The sequence below is a fragment of the Neophocaena asiaeorientalis genome, unplaced genomic scaffold, assembly GCF_003031525.2.
Source record: "Neophocaena asiaeorientalis asiaeorientalis breed wild unplaced genomic scaffold, Neophocaena_asiaeorientalis_V1.1 scaffold9, whole genome shotgun sequence".
Classification (NCBI taxonomy): domain Eukaryota; kingdom Metazoa; phylum Chordata; class Mammalia; order Artiodactyla; family Phocoenidae; genus Neophocaena; species Neophocaena asiaeorientalis.
Window position 1 is genome coordinate 1,218,491 of NW_020171825.1, and position 14,004 is coordinate 1,232,494.

General features: G+C 35.6%; 1 protein-coding gene across 4 annotated transcripts in view; it reads right to left on the reverse strand.

Moving 5' to 3' along the window:
* The window catches only part of CLYBL (citramalyl-CoA lyase), a 245,318-nt gene that overhangs the window by 8,402 nt on the left and 222,912 nt on the right, over positions 1–14,004 (reverse strand). For 3 of the 4 annotated variants that reach the window (XM_024740131.1, XM_024740143.1, XM_024740138.1), the window contains exons 6-7: positions 13,771–13,938; positions 9,098–9,222 (exon numbers count right to left, since the gene is read on the reverse strand). In XM_024740131.1, coding sequence (XP_024595899.1) covers positions 9,098–9,222; positions 13,771–13,938 — 293 coding nt within the window. Of the gene's footprint in view, positions 1–2,705; positions 2,817–9,097; positions 9,223–13,770; positions 13,939–14,004 lie in introns of all 4 variants that reach the window. The other variant, XR_003002557.1, reaches the window with a different exon arrangement.

Consider the following 14,004-nt stretch of genomic DNA (forward strand, 5'->3'; position numbering starts at 1 on the left):
TTTTGCGGTACGCAGGCCTCTCGCTGTTGTGGCCTCTCCCGTTGCGGAGCACAGGCTCCGGACGCTCAGGCTCAGAGGCCATGGCTCACGGGCCCAGCCGCTCCGCGGCATGTGGGATCTTCCCGGACTGGGGCACGAACCCGCGTCCCCTGCATCGGCAGGCGGACTCTCAACCACTGCGCCACCAGGGAAGCCCCCAGAGATATTATTACTTAGAATGAGGCTGAAAAAATTAATGATATATAGGTAAGGCCCAGATAAGCAAGTATGTGAAAATGCAATTTTAATAACTGACTTGGGAATAACTGAAATGTAACGTGCTTCCATCCTGAGTTTCCACTTGGAAGCTTTTACTATAATTATTATGATGGCAGAAATACCAAAGGATATTTTCAGTGAGAAAAAATTCACTAATAAAAATGTGAATGACATTTTAAGTCCTCAAAAAACCCAAAGCATTTGTAAGAAGGATTAAAGGAGGTGACATTTGATCTTTGTATGTGCTTCTGAATATCAGTAACCCTTTGTTTTATGGATAAACCATCTTTTAAAACTGCCATCGAGAGTAAAAGAATACTATTGAGGACTTGGGGAATAGAGAACATGTTTTTCTTTTTTTAACACTTTAAATTGTAGTGATAATTTGATAGGTATTTTAATATTTTGAATTAAAATTCAATAATCATTCACTCTATGACCAGAGAATTTACAGATGTTAATATATCTCTACTTGAAATTTCTAAAAGCTCAACTGAAGTCTTTCAACATGGGCAATTCACATTTGGCTAATCTGTCCTTACTACTAGCACTGAAATTCTGACAGGTGATATTCCGTGGCCTTAGATGGGGAGACCCTTTAAATGATTCATAAGAATGTAACAGCTGAAATATTTGAAGGGGGTTTGTTTTGTGCCTGACTGGGGAATATAGTGACAGTTCGGGCCTACTGAACTGCTTCAACAGGATCCCTTCAGCCCCTGCGTCAGAGCACAGCCTCTGAGGGGGTGTCGGGTGCTGGGTATCCTGCATCCTGGGCAGCCTGTTGGATTTATTTTCCAAGTTCTGAAAGGCGGAAAAGTCTGGAGAAGCTCCCTCCTATCCCTCCCCCTGTCTTTCCCCTGTGGCTCTCTGGCTTGAAAAAAGAGCACAGAACCCTCCATGGAGAATGGGATGGAGGGTCCTGTACACCCCCCAGTGCAGTTCCAGCTGCCAGGTCAGTGCTGCCTGAGAGGATGTGGGGAATCACCTGTCCAAGCGGCCCCTCTGTATTTAATTCTCTTAAATCCATTTAAAAGAATTAAAAAACTTATCAGCCGGAGGAGATACGAATCAGATGCAGGTGACCAGCAGTTGGGAGCACAGCTATGCTGGAGGCAGTGGTGAAACAGGACAGTTTTCAGCAGATGGTGAGAAGGAAAAGGAAGACTACTAGTGAAGACAAATGGCCTGACACGTTTATAAAAAGAGGAAATTCTTTGGAACGTGGGACCTGAGTGGATGTAAAAGGAAGGGACATCATTAACATCTTGCTTTTTAAAAAGGAAGCACGAAATTATTTAGCTTTAGCCCTACACAGGAAATAGAAACACTCATGTGTTGGACACTGGTAAGATTAATTTGGGACTTTACCAATAGTTTTACGAAGCTGGAGGAGTAAAGAAGAATAAGTAGAAGATTTGGAAGATGAATTTGGCAGGGAAGATGGAGGTGGCTGAACAGTAGGGAGGAGAGCTGAGGTGAATGTTTAGGTCAATTATCTTAATATGTGACCAGTCCTGAGTTGTCTACTTGCCCAGATGGAGGGTCTCAGTGGACCAGAGCATCCTTACTTCACAAACGGATAGGGAGACCAAAGGTGCCTTCTGTTTTTAAAATTCTTCTCAGAACCCACTAAACGTAGGCAACAGGATTTATCTTTTAAAATATTCAGGCAAAATGATGAGACAGGAATAGACAAGTCTTTATTTTAAATATCTTTTGATAAGGAAATCTGGAAAAATCAGGCCAAGTATGCCACATGGAAAGCTACCTACCGAGGTGAAACAATTGGATTTATAAGCATATTGCAATCTAAAGGGGTTTCCACATATGCTAGCACATTAGACGTTGTGCTTAATTTTCTGTTTTTTAATAGCTTTATTGAGGTATAATTTACATACCATAAACTTCACCCATTGTTAAGTGTATAATTTATTGACTTTTACTAATTACATAGAGTTCTGCAACTATCACCTCTCAGATTTTTTCTGAAATAGAAATCTTGGAAAATATTTTATTTTTAATCCTGAGGTAAATGTGTAAATACTTGCATTTAATTCAGAATATTTTATGTCAAATTTAAGCTGATATTGCCTATGAGAAAAGCAGAGAACGAGGGCCTTTTTATAGCAGCTTGCAGCTAAGACTAATAATATTAAACTTCTATTTTAAATGCTGTAGCATTATTCTTTCTTTGGAAAATATATCTAAATGAACTAACGTTAACTAGAAGGCACTTTAAACTTTAAACATTTACTAAAATACAACTGATGAACAATAACTGATGAAATAATTGGTGAAAATTTTTCTTTCAACTTTTTTAGAAGGGAAAAAAGGTCAGTACCATATATACTGTTAAAAAGTAAAATGAATAATTTCTTTTTAGCACTGTCAGAAATTTAGAAACCAGTTAGCTAAACAGTATTTACTAAATGTATATTGTGTACCTATTTCCATCCAAGATGCTGCAGGGAGATCTGTGATAGAAAGAATTCTTTACTCTCTGGGGTAGTGGTGGAAAATTCTCCCACTTTTTTTTTTCATTGAGGTCCACTAACCTAAAATGAAAAAAAAAAGAGAATTCTAGAAACTCTTGATTTATATTTCTTAGTAAAGTAAAAGCTCCATTTGGCTGCTTTTAATATAAAAAGAATTACAAAATTCTTTAATAAGTACCACAAAATATTAAAAGAATGTTCTGAACTTCTCTATTATAATCAGCTGAAGGAGAGAAGGCATGGGGTAGTGGCAGGGTGTGGAGGTGATGTGGTGAGAAAGGAAGAGAGATATAAAGAAAAAGAGGAAACAAAAAAGAATCCATGGAAAGAGGAACGGGGAAGGAACAGGAAGGACATATACAGAAACACACATGCAGACCCACACATCCTAAGAGGGAGAAATACCGTAAGAGGAAAAGAGAGAAAGATGTCCAAGGAGTAAAACCTTTCATGGCCCTTATTTGGCTCTTGCTATTAAAGGCACTGAAAGGCATGGTGTGTTTTTGCGACCACAGGTGTAACTGAAAACAGGACTTTGGGAACTTGTCCTTTGAGTGAGATGAAACTGAGCTTGGGGCCAGATATGGCCTCTTTGCCAAAGGCCCCCGGTCTTGCTCTGAGAGTTTCCAACCTACCTTAGGAGACTGAATGACTAATAAAACAGAATGAGGTTTGCAGTGATCAGAGCCAAGAAGTCTTTCTGGGGCAGGGCAGTGGACAAGCGCAGGGTTCAGAACTGAGAAGGAGGGAGCGATGTGGGGAATAATAGCTAGGAAGTTTGGGAAGGTACAGGGATACTCTCTGCTCTTTCCTTCCTCATCAGTTACTGCTCATGTAAAAAAAAAAAAAAGTGCATGACTAAGGAAAAGATTCTAATCTGAACTAATGAATGAAATTCACATTCTGTTTGTGACAATACCTTTAAAGCTCTATCTAGTTTTGGTCATTAGTGTGCAGATTCATTGTGACCGAACTGAAACCAGATTTAAGCTATGTTCTTATCTTTATTTACAAAGTGATCCCCAAATTCTGGTCAGGTCTCTAGAACCACCTTGGCTGTGAGTGACCTTGGGTAACTTCCAAACCCAAGTTGGGTCTCAGTGTATTTTATAAGTTGTAAACCGAAGGGATTTAACTAGAATATTTCTGAGATTTCATCTAACAGAATTACATTTTTTAAAATTTTAATTGAGCAAGAAAAAAATTCTGAAACATATAAACCAGAAGTATTTTGATTAAAATATCCTTCAGAATGTGTTATAAATTAAGGATGAAACAAACAACTTTAAAAATTATCAGACTTAACCTACATACAAAATCTCTTATCCTCTAACACTAAATCAGCCACTTGCCACTAAGCCTATGTGAAATAGGATATGATCAGCAGTAAAACTGTACTGCCTTGCTTTAAACATTTAGAAATCTGCAATTTGTTGTTAATCAAATCAACCTTAAAGTCACCATTGGCAGACTCTCAAATTTTCTAAGAACTTGACTTTTTAAAGTCAAAATTATGCGATATAGTTCTAAAGATTTCCAATGAACAAGGAAATAAATGGAGAAATGCAATAACTAAGCATCTTAAAAGTAGAGTGATGTCCCTTCCTCTTTCATTTTCACTGGCAATCACTCAGTTCTGATTTTAGCATTTCTGCTTACAAATAAAGGGGGCAAGACTGTGGGCAGTGGGATGCATGAGTGTGGGAGGGCACACTGTTGTCTATTAGTGGAATCAACCCCTTCCTTTGACAAAGACAACAACCAAATCTTTGGATGGTTTATTTGATCTGCGTGAAAGAGTGGCAGTGGGATTTCTGGCACTTGAATAAGCGGAAACAATATTTTTGGCTAGAGAGACTTCTGAGTTCTCTCAGGGAGCCTTCTAGAAGGCCATCTGGACCAAACAGTATTTCTTTTGTAAAGTCCTGCATTTGGAAACACAAACGAAAGGTGTCTGAGCCGTAATCAGATACCTATGAAAATAATTTGCTTTCAATATTGGGGAGGGGGAATTAATCTTTGTAATTTTCTAGATGAAAAGACTTACATGAGGGAAAAAACCTCTTTCTTTTTTCTTTCTTTATTAAGATATAAGTTCCCAATTTATACTCCTATAGAGGATTTGCTTAGTAATGTAAACATGTTGATCTGCATTATCGCTCTCTCTTGAGTGAAGTTAGGATGTATCAGTTATGTGGTTGTTTATAGTTGTTATGTCAGCTAGTGACCTTATTTTTGACCTTATAATTACTAGTGGAACCTAGATTTTAAAGGTGGACACTTTCCCTTCCTCGGTTTTTACCCAGCTTGCAAATCTATAATGAACAAAAAATATTGAAAAATTTAAACAAAATCCTTCCAAACCCAAATTAAGCATTTACAGATTTACTATGAATAGAGTGCTTAGAATACTGAAAATGAAGCTATACTGGTAGCCAGACACTGCAGAAATATGAATATTCTAGCAAAGTACCTTTAAAGATCGATCTCATGTAATACATGTTGCTATTCTTAATACCTTTTGCTATTTTTTCATATTTTTCTGTTTGAGCCACCATTTGAAAAGAAATGGTAAATTCTTCATGTAGGATTTCCTGGGATTATCAATCATTTTAAAAAAGCAACTGACTATTTCCTTTAGCTGTCATTTTTGCCTAAGAGGTGATGAATTTAGCACTGAGTTTATAATATAGATGTGAAAAAATACTCAGTAGCATACATATATGAATATATATATATATAGTATAAATATGTATATGTATATACTTATATACAAATTACAGTTTCTATTGATATCATCTAATATTAACTAATTATTTGCTTGGGATGATTTCAATTATCCAATTTCATAGTAGATACAGTTCTTAGTTGATAACAAAACAAGTGTTAAAATCATATTTTAAAATGAACAATACTAAATTCAGTTCTGAATGGAGAATTTTCAAATATTGGAATCATTGTTATTACGAAAAAATGACATCAAAAATGAAATTAACTTTTAAGAAAATACTTTACAAATTTAAAACAAATCACATGGGAGTGATTTATCCTGGCTAAAATATTTCACCAAATAATTTGAGACTAAAATAGTTAATGACACACAGGTTGTATCTCAAATTATATTTTTCTGGAAGGATGAAAGAAAAAATCAAGTGTGATTAATAGTGTGGATATATACCTCACAACTGGTGTCAGCTAAAGTAGAAATATTTTAGCTTATGGGAATTAAAATAGGAGCATAGAGCATGTGGAATGTTTAAACTTTTTCCAACAGATTTTAATGAGTCCCTAATATCAATCTATAGCCCTAATTCTTATGATAGGGACTGTCATGCCAGACAAAATTTTTTAGCCTGAAAATAAATATCTTTAGTTTCCTGAAACAAAGCAGTCACAAGTATCACTACCTGCCAAACAGAGACAGATTATATGAGCAGATAGTTATTTTTTATTATTTTTTAATGTAAAGTATTTTTTAGCCAACATTAGACTAAGGGCATCAAACTTTATTTCCTTAGAACTTTTAATTAATATAGAACAAAAAAATTGCCGTGATACTAAAGACTAAACCCCAATAATTTATCTACTTGTGATCTAAGTATTCTCATGAAGTTTGTTATTTGGAGGAGACAGGAAAAAAAAAGGCAGAACTTTAATTTTTGAATAATAATATTATTATCACTATAGAAAATACTAATGACCCAGCACTAACTGTGAACTTCAGCTATACCTTTCATCTTAGGGCAGAACATAATTTAAGATGGGAGCAGGAAGTAGAGAAAAACAATGATACATAATTTTGCCTTCTTGGGTCATTTCTGCTTGAAAGCATTACTTGAATGAAATTTTCATCAGAGGGCGAAAAAAGGTCTTTTAGAAAATTATAAGTATCTCACTAGGACACAAACCATCAGTTTCCCATTGTTGAGAGAGTCACCTGTGCTCTGGACAAAGTATCCGAGGGTTTATGTTTTCATCAGTGAGTCACATTTGAAATAAAACAGATTAGATGTTTGTTGGAAGCAATATTTTATACAACTGAGCGACCTATTTATACTAAATCTTTACAAACAGAACCTACATTATTTAAACCCCAAGACCCCTCAAGACCCAGAGTCACCTACCTGCAGACCCAATTTTTGTGACCAGCCAATTTATAGGCAAGGTGAAAGAAACATGCGGACTGGATAAAATAACCATATGTCCCCACTGGAAGCCCCATTACTTGAATCATTTAAACCTTGCTGGACAAAGCACCAGGAGAATTTGCTGTAGGAAACAAACCTACACGAATGGGGCAGGGAAGAAATGACCTAATAGTTAGTCTCCCTTCTGCTCTAATTTCTATGGTTCTGTGTTAAGAAAAGCTATTCTACCACACTGTTGTGAAAGCATATGTCCCAACAAGAGGGCTTTTCTTATTTAAAAAAAAAAAAAGTTCAGAATTTAACATCTAAGTTGCCATCATCAAAAGGCAAGGACACTTTAGGGCAATTTTCCCTGGGAATAGCACTTTCAAGATATAATGGAAAAGTGCTGTTTTTCCCTCATTCAGGAACTTAAATGCTGGTAAAAGAGTGTGTTTCTAGTTTGAATTTTCTTTGCTGGCTACTGAAACTTAGGTAACTTCTTCCATACCTCTAGCTGCTTATAATGCCAGTGGCGCCCTTTGATTTTATCCAATGTGAAACCCAGTGTAGATAGTTCAAGAAGGCAGTGTTAGCCCAGACTGGAACTCTACTTGGTCTGCTGTTTTGATGGTCCCCATCCTGCCTCAGTTTGCTTCAGTAGGAAGTATTATCAGGTACATATCCTTAGCTGGCATAAGGCACACACAGAGGTACAGAACATTTAGTGAGTGTCTGCACAGGCAAGCATGCAGGAGAGGGGAGTGGATGGAGTTATTTGCATGTATAAATGTAAAAGTATATGGCTCTTCTCTCTAGATAAATACCTATATTTATTCATGGAGGATCTGGATTTTGGGATCAAGATATAGAAATGGACATAAAACATAATGTCAACTGAAAAAATCTTTTTATGCACTGCAATATGTTTTTTTTGATGGTCACTACTGATATGAAAGGAAAGGTTGCTGTTTATCCTGAAACTGGTATAGTCCAAATGGGATGTCTCCAGTGTCATATATTCCGTCTTTTGATTTTAAGTGCAAGTGTGTGCAAAGATGAGCCTGAATGTGTGTGAGGGTGAGCATGCGAGCATGGCTGGAGCTGAAGGCAGGTAATGAGAGGGAGGGAGTGACCCACTTAACATTGTTACCTACTTTCGAAAGTCCTGGGATTTTTAGGTGCTTTTACTGCCAGTGAAAAGTGTAAGCCACACTTCTCACACTGATGTCACCGGTTCACCACTGAAAACCAATTTTGTTCTTTTTTTTTTTTTGTAGGGGGTACCGTTTAACATTTAGAACTTTCATAATGTTTCAACATTCTTTCTCCCCTACGTACTTTTGCATTACAGGCATCAAAACTTCACTCCTTATGTAAGTAACAAGGCCAGGTTTAGATATAACCTCTAGGATGGATTTATAAATGCAACTTTCCCCCCATCCTCTTAAAAAGAGGCAAACGGTATTATTGCAAATAACCTTTAAGATAATTAACTGACAATGCTGCAACTAGCATAAAATCTTCCTTCAGGCGACACCTAATTTAAGTGTTACTGGCACAAAGTGGAGACAGATTGTGCATCACCACTGCAGTATTTACATAGCAGAAACCCACAGAGCAGGAAACGCGAGGCTCAATGATGCACTAAATTAGGAACAACCATACTCCAGTGTTAATTTGCTTTCTATTCTATCCAAATCTCAGGTCCAGAAATTGGTACTAACACATATACAACCTCCCACTCTTAAATGACTAAACCGGAGATTTTTGTACTTTTTTCTCCCCAAATTAAAATAACTTGAAATTTATTTCTTCTCTCCAAAAGAACCATTTGATCAAACTGTGTTTATTTCATTACAACTTGCTCTCATTCTGATCTAAAATTATTTTCATATGAATGCTGCATCGGGTCTGTAGAGTAAAACTAAACAGACTTCTATTTTCTCTAAGGCTGCCAATATAGTTTATGAAAAGAATAAAATGAGAAACTTGAGATCCAGTGAGTGAAATATTTAGGAACGTGGAAGGGCAAATTTACCTTAAGTGAATTTCTCAGTGATAAATGTTGTCCCCCCTAAGCCCACACATATCCTCCTCCTCAAAATACGCGTTTTTAAAAACCACTCAAACAGTATATATTTTTTCATTCTTCCCCACAGTATCTTAAACGCCAGATTCACCAATGTTTCAAGGCATTAACAAAACATTTACCTTTCCTAACTGTTGATGTTCTTTAAAGGCAGCAATCAGTTCTTCAGCCCACTTAAGTTTTTCAGGGGAAGGAGAAAACTGCTCCTGGACCACTGCAATTTGGTTAGGGTGTATCACCTGCTTACCTACAGAAAGATTAATAACACCGGAGACACAAAACAACAAACACATGTTCAAACAAAATGTCTCAACCACGCCAGTCTCCTGAATGCCTTACAGTCTGTATGTAAAATAACTAATTATTTTTAGAACTTTTTAAAAAGAAAATAACACAATCAGGCAGGCTTTTCCAGAATACTCCATAAGAACAAATACAACAATGGGAGTAATTGTGTTTCTGATCCTATAGAAATGCCATCTTAGAGCAGATAATCTCTCATTTTTAGTTACAGGTGGATTGACCAGGCAGCTCGTTGAATAACTGCTTGGCTGGAACTTTAAAAGGATAATGTCTGCAAATTAAAGTGATTATTTTGAGTTAAAGTAGAAAAAAAATTACATGTTAATTCTTTCCAATTTTGCAAGTTGTCTTTTGCTTATTCTGTACCATTATCCCATCTTCCATGATTTCTTTTAAAAGTGGTCTGTTGGTTTTCATAAAGCTTACAGAAGCAGACATTACAACTATATTAATATCAATAGTGTCTTACAATAATACATTCAATTTTCTTTCTTTTAGATGAACTTAGTGTATCCCTTCTAACCACTAATAGAAAATTGGATTTCAATGAAAAAAATTTTATTCAGTATAGTAAAACAGAAGGCAGGTTTGAACACTGTGATCTCTAGATTACTCCATTTAAAAATGTTTAAATAAAAAATTACATAAAGTTTCTCTAACCAAAAAAAACCCCCTCAGATTTTCCCTTTTTGCTTATGGGATGAAGATTGGATATTTCTCCTTTATACAGATGCTTAGACACCCCAGAAGAAATCTTATTTCTGTAGTAACAGTTTTAAAAAAGCTTTAAAAAGGAATCTTAAATTAAAACATTATACAAAGATAAGAGTCACAGGATTCTATGAAATCATGTAGTCATTAAAAAAACAATTTAACAATCAGGGAAGAGTGGAATCTAATCAGGTCATTGATAAAATGCAACATAATTTAATGTTATAATACTGATGAGATTATATTTTATTATATGATAAAATTATAGACATATTTGGTTATTTAAAAATGAATGTACACTTAATGATAATTTACTCTGCTAAGTATATTTGTTGGCATATCAATTTGCTTTGCTTTTGAAATAGCTCCTTTAACATATAGCCAGTACAAATTATATCCTTGATGTTTTATAAAAGGTGCATTCCTGTTACTGTCATTATTCTGTCAAATAGAAAAAAGAACAATGTTTCTAAAAAAATTTTTTTACTATTTCATGAAAAAGAGTTTAAGTAAATAAATATAACAATATCTTTTCTTTACAGTAGCATAATTAAAACATCTTCATGTTGCTATTTCATTATCTGTCAGCATACTAATAAAACATTAAAATCTTATATAAATAAAGATGTTTTAAATTATTTGAGGAATAATTTCTGGGAACAAATAACATCAATGATGACAAATGAGACTTTTTTCAATAGTAGATATTGAAATTATATTTAAGCAATCTAACAGTTGTTACAATATTATTAATAAAGGATGTCAGTTCTGGTAGTCATTTTGTACTAATTGTTAGTCCTGAATTTTATAATTTATGTACATAATTTACACTGATGTGTAAAAAGCCAGATTTCATGGGAACTTCTTGGTACAGACACTATAAATTGAGAAGCAAACATAAACTATTTACAATGCTGTGAAACTAATGATGGCTTTTAAGTAGCCATATTTTGGTACTGAGGCTAATTTTAAGATATGTGTTAGGTTTTAGAAATTTATGAACCTTCACATGTGAAGTTATCTTTCGTCAAATCTTATATATCCCAACAACTGAACATCAGACTTTAATGCCATGTGGGAGCAAAGCAAATATTTTATACAGAAGAGTTGTTATGACAAGTTACTGAGAGGGTGCAAAATTGGAAGACATTAAAATTTATGACCATGAAATCCTTTTTACAGTACCACTTGATATATCGTGCTTTAAATCAATACCTGTCAAATCTTTTAGGTAACTGTATGACGGTGTCATTTTTGTCTTCTACAAAAGACTGCAAAAAAGAAGAAAACCTATAGTGCTTCATATTTATAATCTTTCTTCTCAGCATGTAGTACTAGAATAACTGTGATGACTAAGTAGGCTGTTAAAGATTTATTCTAAGATTTATTTTTGGTTTCTTTTTATAAAAATAATTCCTAAAGTTAATAGTCATTTATACAGCCAATGCATTGATTTAAAATCAATTTACATGGATTGCGGCCTCATGAAACAATGAATACAGAAAAGAAACTGTAACCAGCTGTTTGTTACATGGCTAAGTTTCAAAAAACCTACAACTCATTAAAAAATATCTAATTTTTAAAAGTCGAGAAAATCCTTATTAGCACAGATCCTTATCAGTGTTACGGATAACGTAATACTTTATTGAATTTTAAAACTTTCAACCACTTGCTTCAGATAGGGTGTGTAGCTCTCCTTCTTTCTTCCCCTCCTTCCTTCCTTCCCCTTTCTTTCCTTCCTTCTTTCCTTCCTTTTCTCCCTTCTTGCGCAAAGCCCAAAGTATGGCAATTAAGTGATAAATAATTAGGACAAGCAGATCGTGAGTGGTCTAAAATACTCATTAAAGCATTTATTGTTTAAAAATACTACAAATAATCTCCTATCTTATTATCAGACTAATTACCTTTTCTTGGTGTATAGAAATATAATTGGGACAATAAAGACCTTCTTTCTAAAAATTGCAAAATGGCTCTGACGTTTAGCTTCCTCCTTTACTGACTAGTTCACTTGAATGTATAACGGGCACTGTACCCTCCGTGCCTCCTCATCCTCTCCCCTCTCCCTCCCACTTCCATTTTGTTTCTGATTTAATACTCCCCGTTGTTGAGAAACAATAGTGCCAAGTCCGTAAGCTCCTCATGCTGAGTTGGGCACAGTCTAGAAATTTAAATCTGATTTGCAATAACTTGTCTTCTACGATTGAATTAGGGACCAATTTAATTCAGTCCCGTCTCTTGGAGAAACTCTCAAACTCCCTTATAAGTTCTGGAGCAAACATTTACCCCAGAGGAAGCAGAGGACACCCAGGTTATCCTGAGTGATGGTGAGAGAGGCCCCCATCAATTTAGTGTTTTCTATTTTTTATTGTATTAGTGCCCATTTCAGAGCAACATCTGGCTGCTTGGCAGCCAAAGCCACATATTTTAGACCAACAACATCGGGGTCTGTTAGATAGAGTTCATGGAGTTTTTCTCCAACTTTTCCATTTGGGCCACATCCTAACAGGTCGTTGGAAGGAGGCAGGTGTCACAGGCACAGAGACAAGGACAACGCCAGGGATTCAGTGGAGGGACTCTTTCTTTCTCAGTCACTATTAAATGTAGGGAGGATTCATTTATTAATAGCTCAGATGATTGAGAAATATTTCTCTATAATAGACATTTATTTATTTATTTAACAAATTGGGGGAATCACATTTTAACTCTTCATGTTAAAAACACAAACACAAAGGTCAGAGCATTATTTAATTCTACTGTAACACTAAAATGGTTTCTACAGTCTTTCAATTTTACTTTGGGTTAAATTAGCATCCACGAAGGTATCTTTTACACTGAAGGTCACTTTATGAAATGTTTCTTTCATTAACCTCTAAATGAACACATTTCAAAAATATTTACAAAAGGAATAGCATGGATGCTTGTCTCTTTTCCTTATTTTCTGGGTGCATCTCTGATCAGGATATCCTTAGAACTTGCAGGAGGAAAACAAATAAGAATAAAAGAGCTTATGGTGTTTTTTACCCATGGTTGTGTACGTGTGTGTGTGCAACTGCTGACATGTGTTTGTGTACAGAATCGTATTGTGGTTTTTCAAAAAATAGATTTCTGTTGCAAAAATACAATTTTCGGTTGCTCCCTGGGCTCCTGGGTATCTGAGTGATTGGGCACACCAATCAACAGATATCTGCCTGTTCTCCAGGACAGGATTTCGAGGACCCACTGATCTTAGTGCCAGTCAATGCCCATAGGTGTCACCAGGTGCACAGACACTTACTGGGGGATGGGAGAGTAAGGAGGGGCTTGAAGTGCCAGAAGAATAAAAAGCTAGTTATGAGTTAAAAAAAAACACAACAAAGAAGATACCACTAAATTTTTTTCAGAAATAAATTAATATTTTGAATATCTGAGGAAATTTTTTTCTCCCCATCAACTCAAATTCTATGGCAGTTCCCTCAAAAACACTTCTAAAATGGCCTCATCCCTCCCCTCGTGTCAGCAAAAACTGCAACAAAATACTTAAGAGGACAGAAAAAACTGGTAAGTAATATTAGAAGAAACTAAAACGAGTGCTTTATTTTTCGACTTGTGGAGCCAAAGACAAACATGACAATTTGTTTGGCAGGTTCTGGTCCTGGATACCTTTTTCATGTTTCAAATAATGGAATAAGTATATGAGACACCTGGCTACATTAGAAACACCAGTTCCTGGTTAAATTTCTGTTTTTCTGGAATGTTTGCTTAATCTAGATACTGCTTTCTAAGATATTATCAAGAATCATACCAGTAAATCCCATTGCAGCTCCTTCTCTCGACTGCTTGAGAAGCCCCTCTCCATCCTGGAAGTCGATGTACACCAGGTCTATGGCCTGCAGACCAAAGGCCTTTGCTACAACAACAATCTTTTGTCGGGCGTAGAGAATATCTTGGGTTTCCTTACTACTTGTTGCACCTGAAAACAGAACGTTGACTGAGAAAGGAGACATTAACTTTGGAAACTGGACCTAGATATCTATTA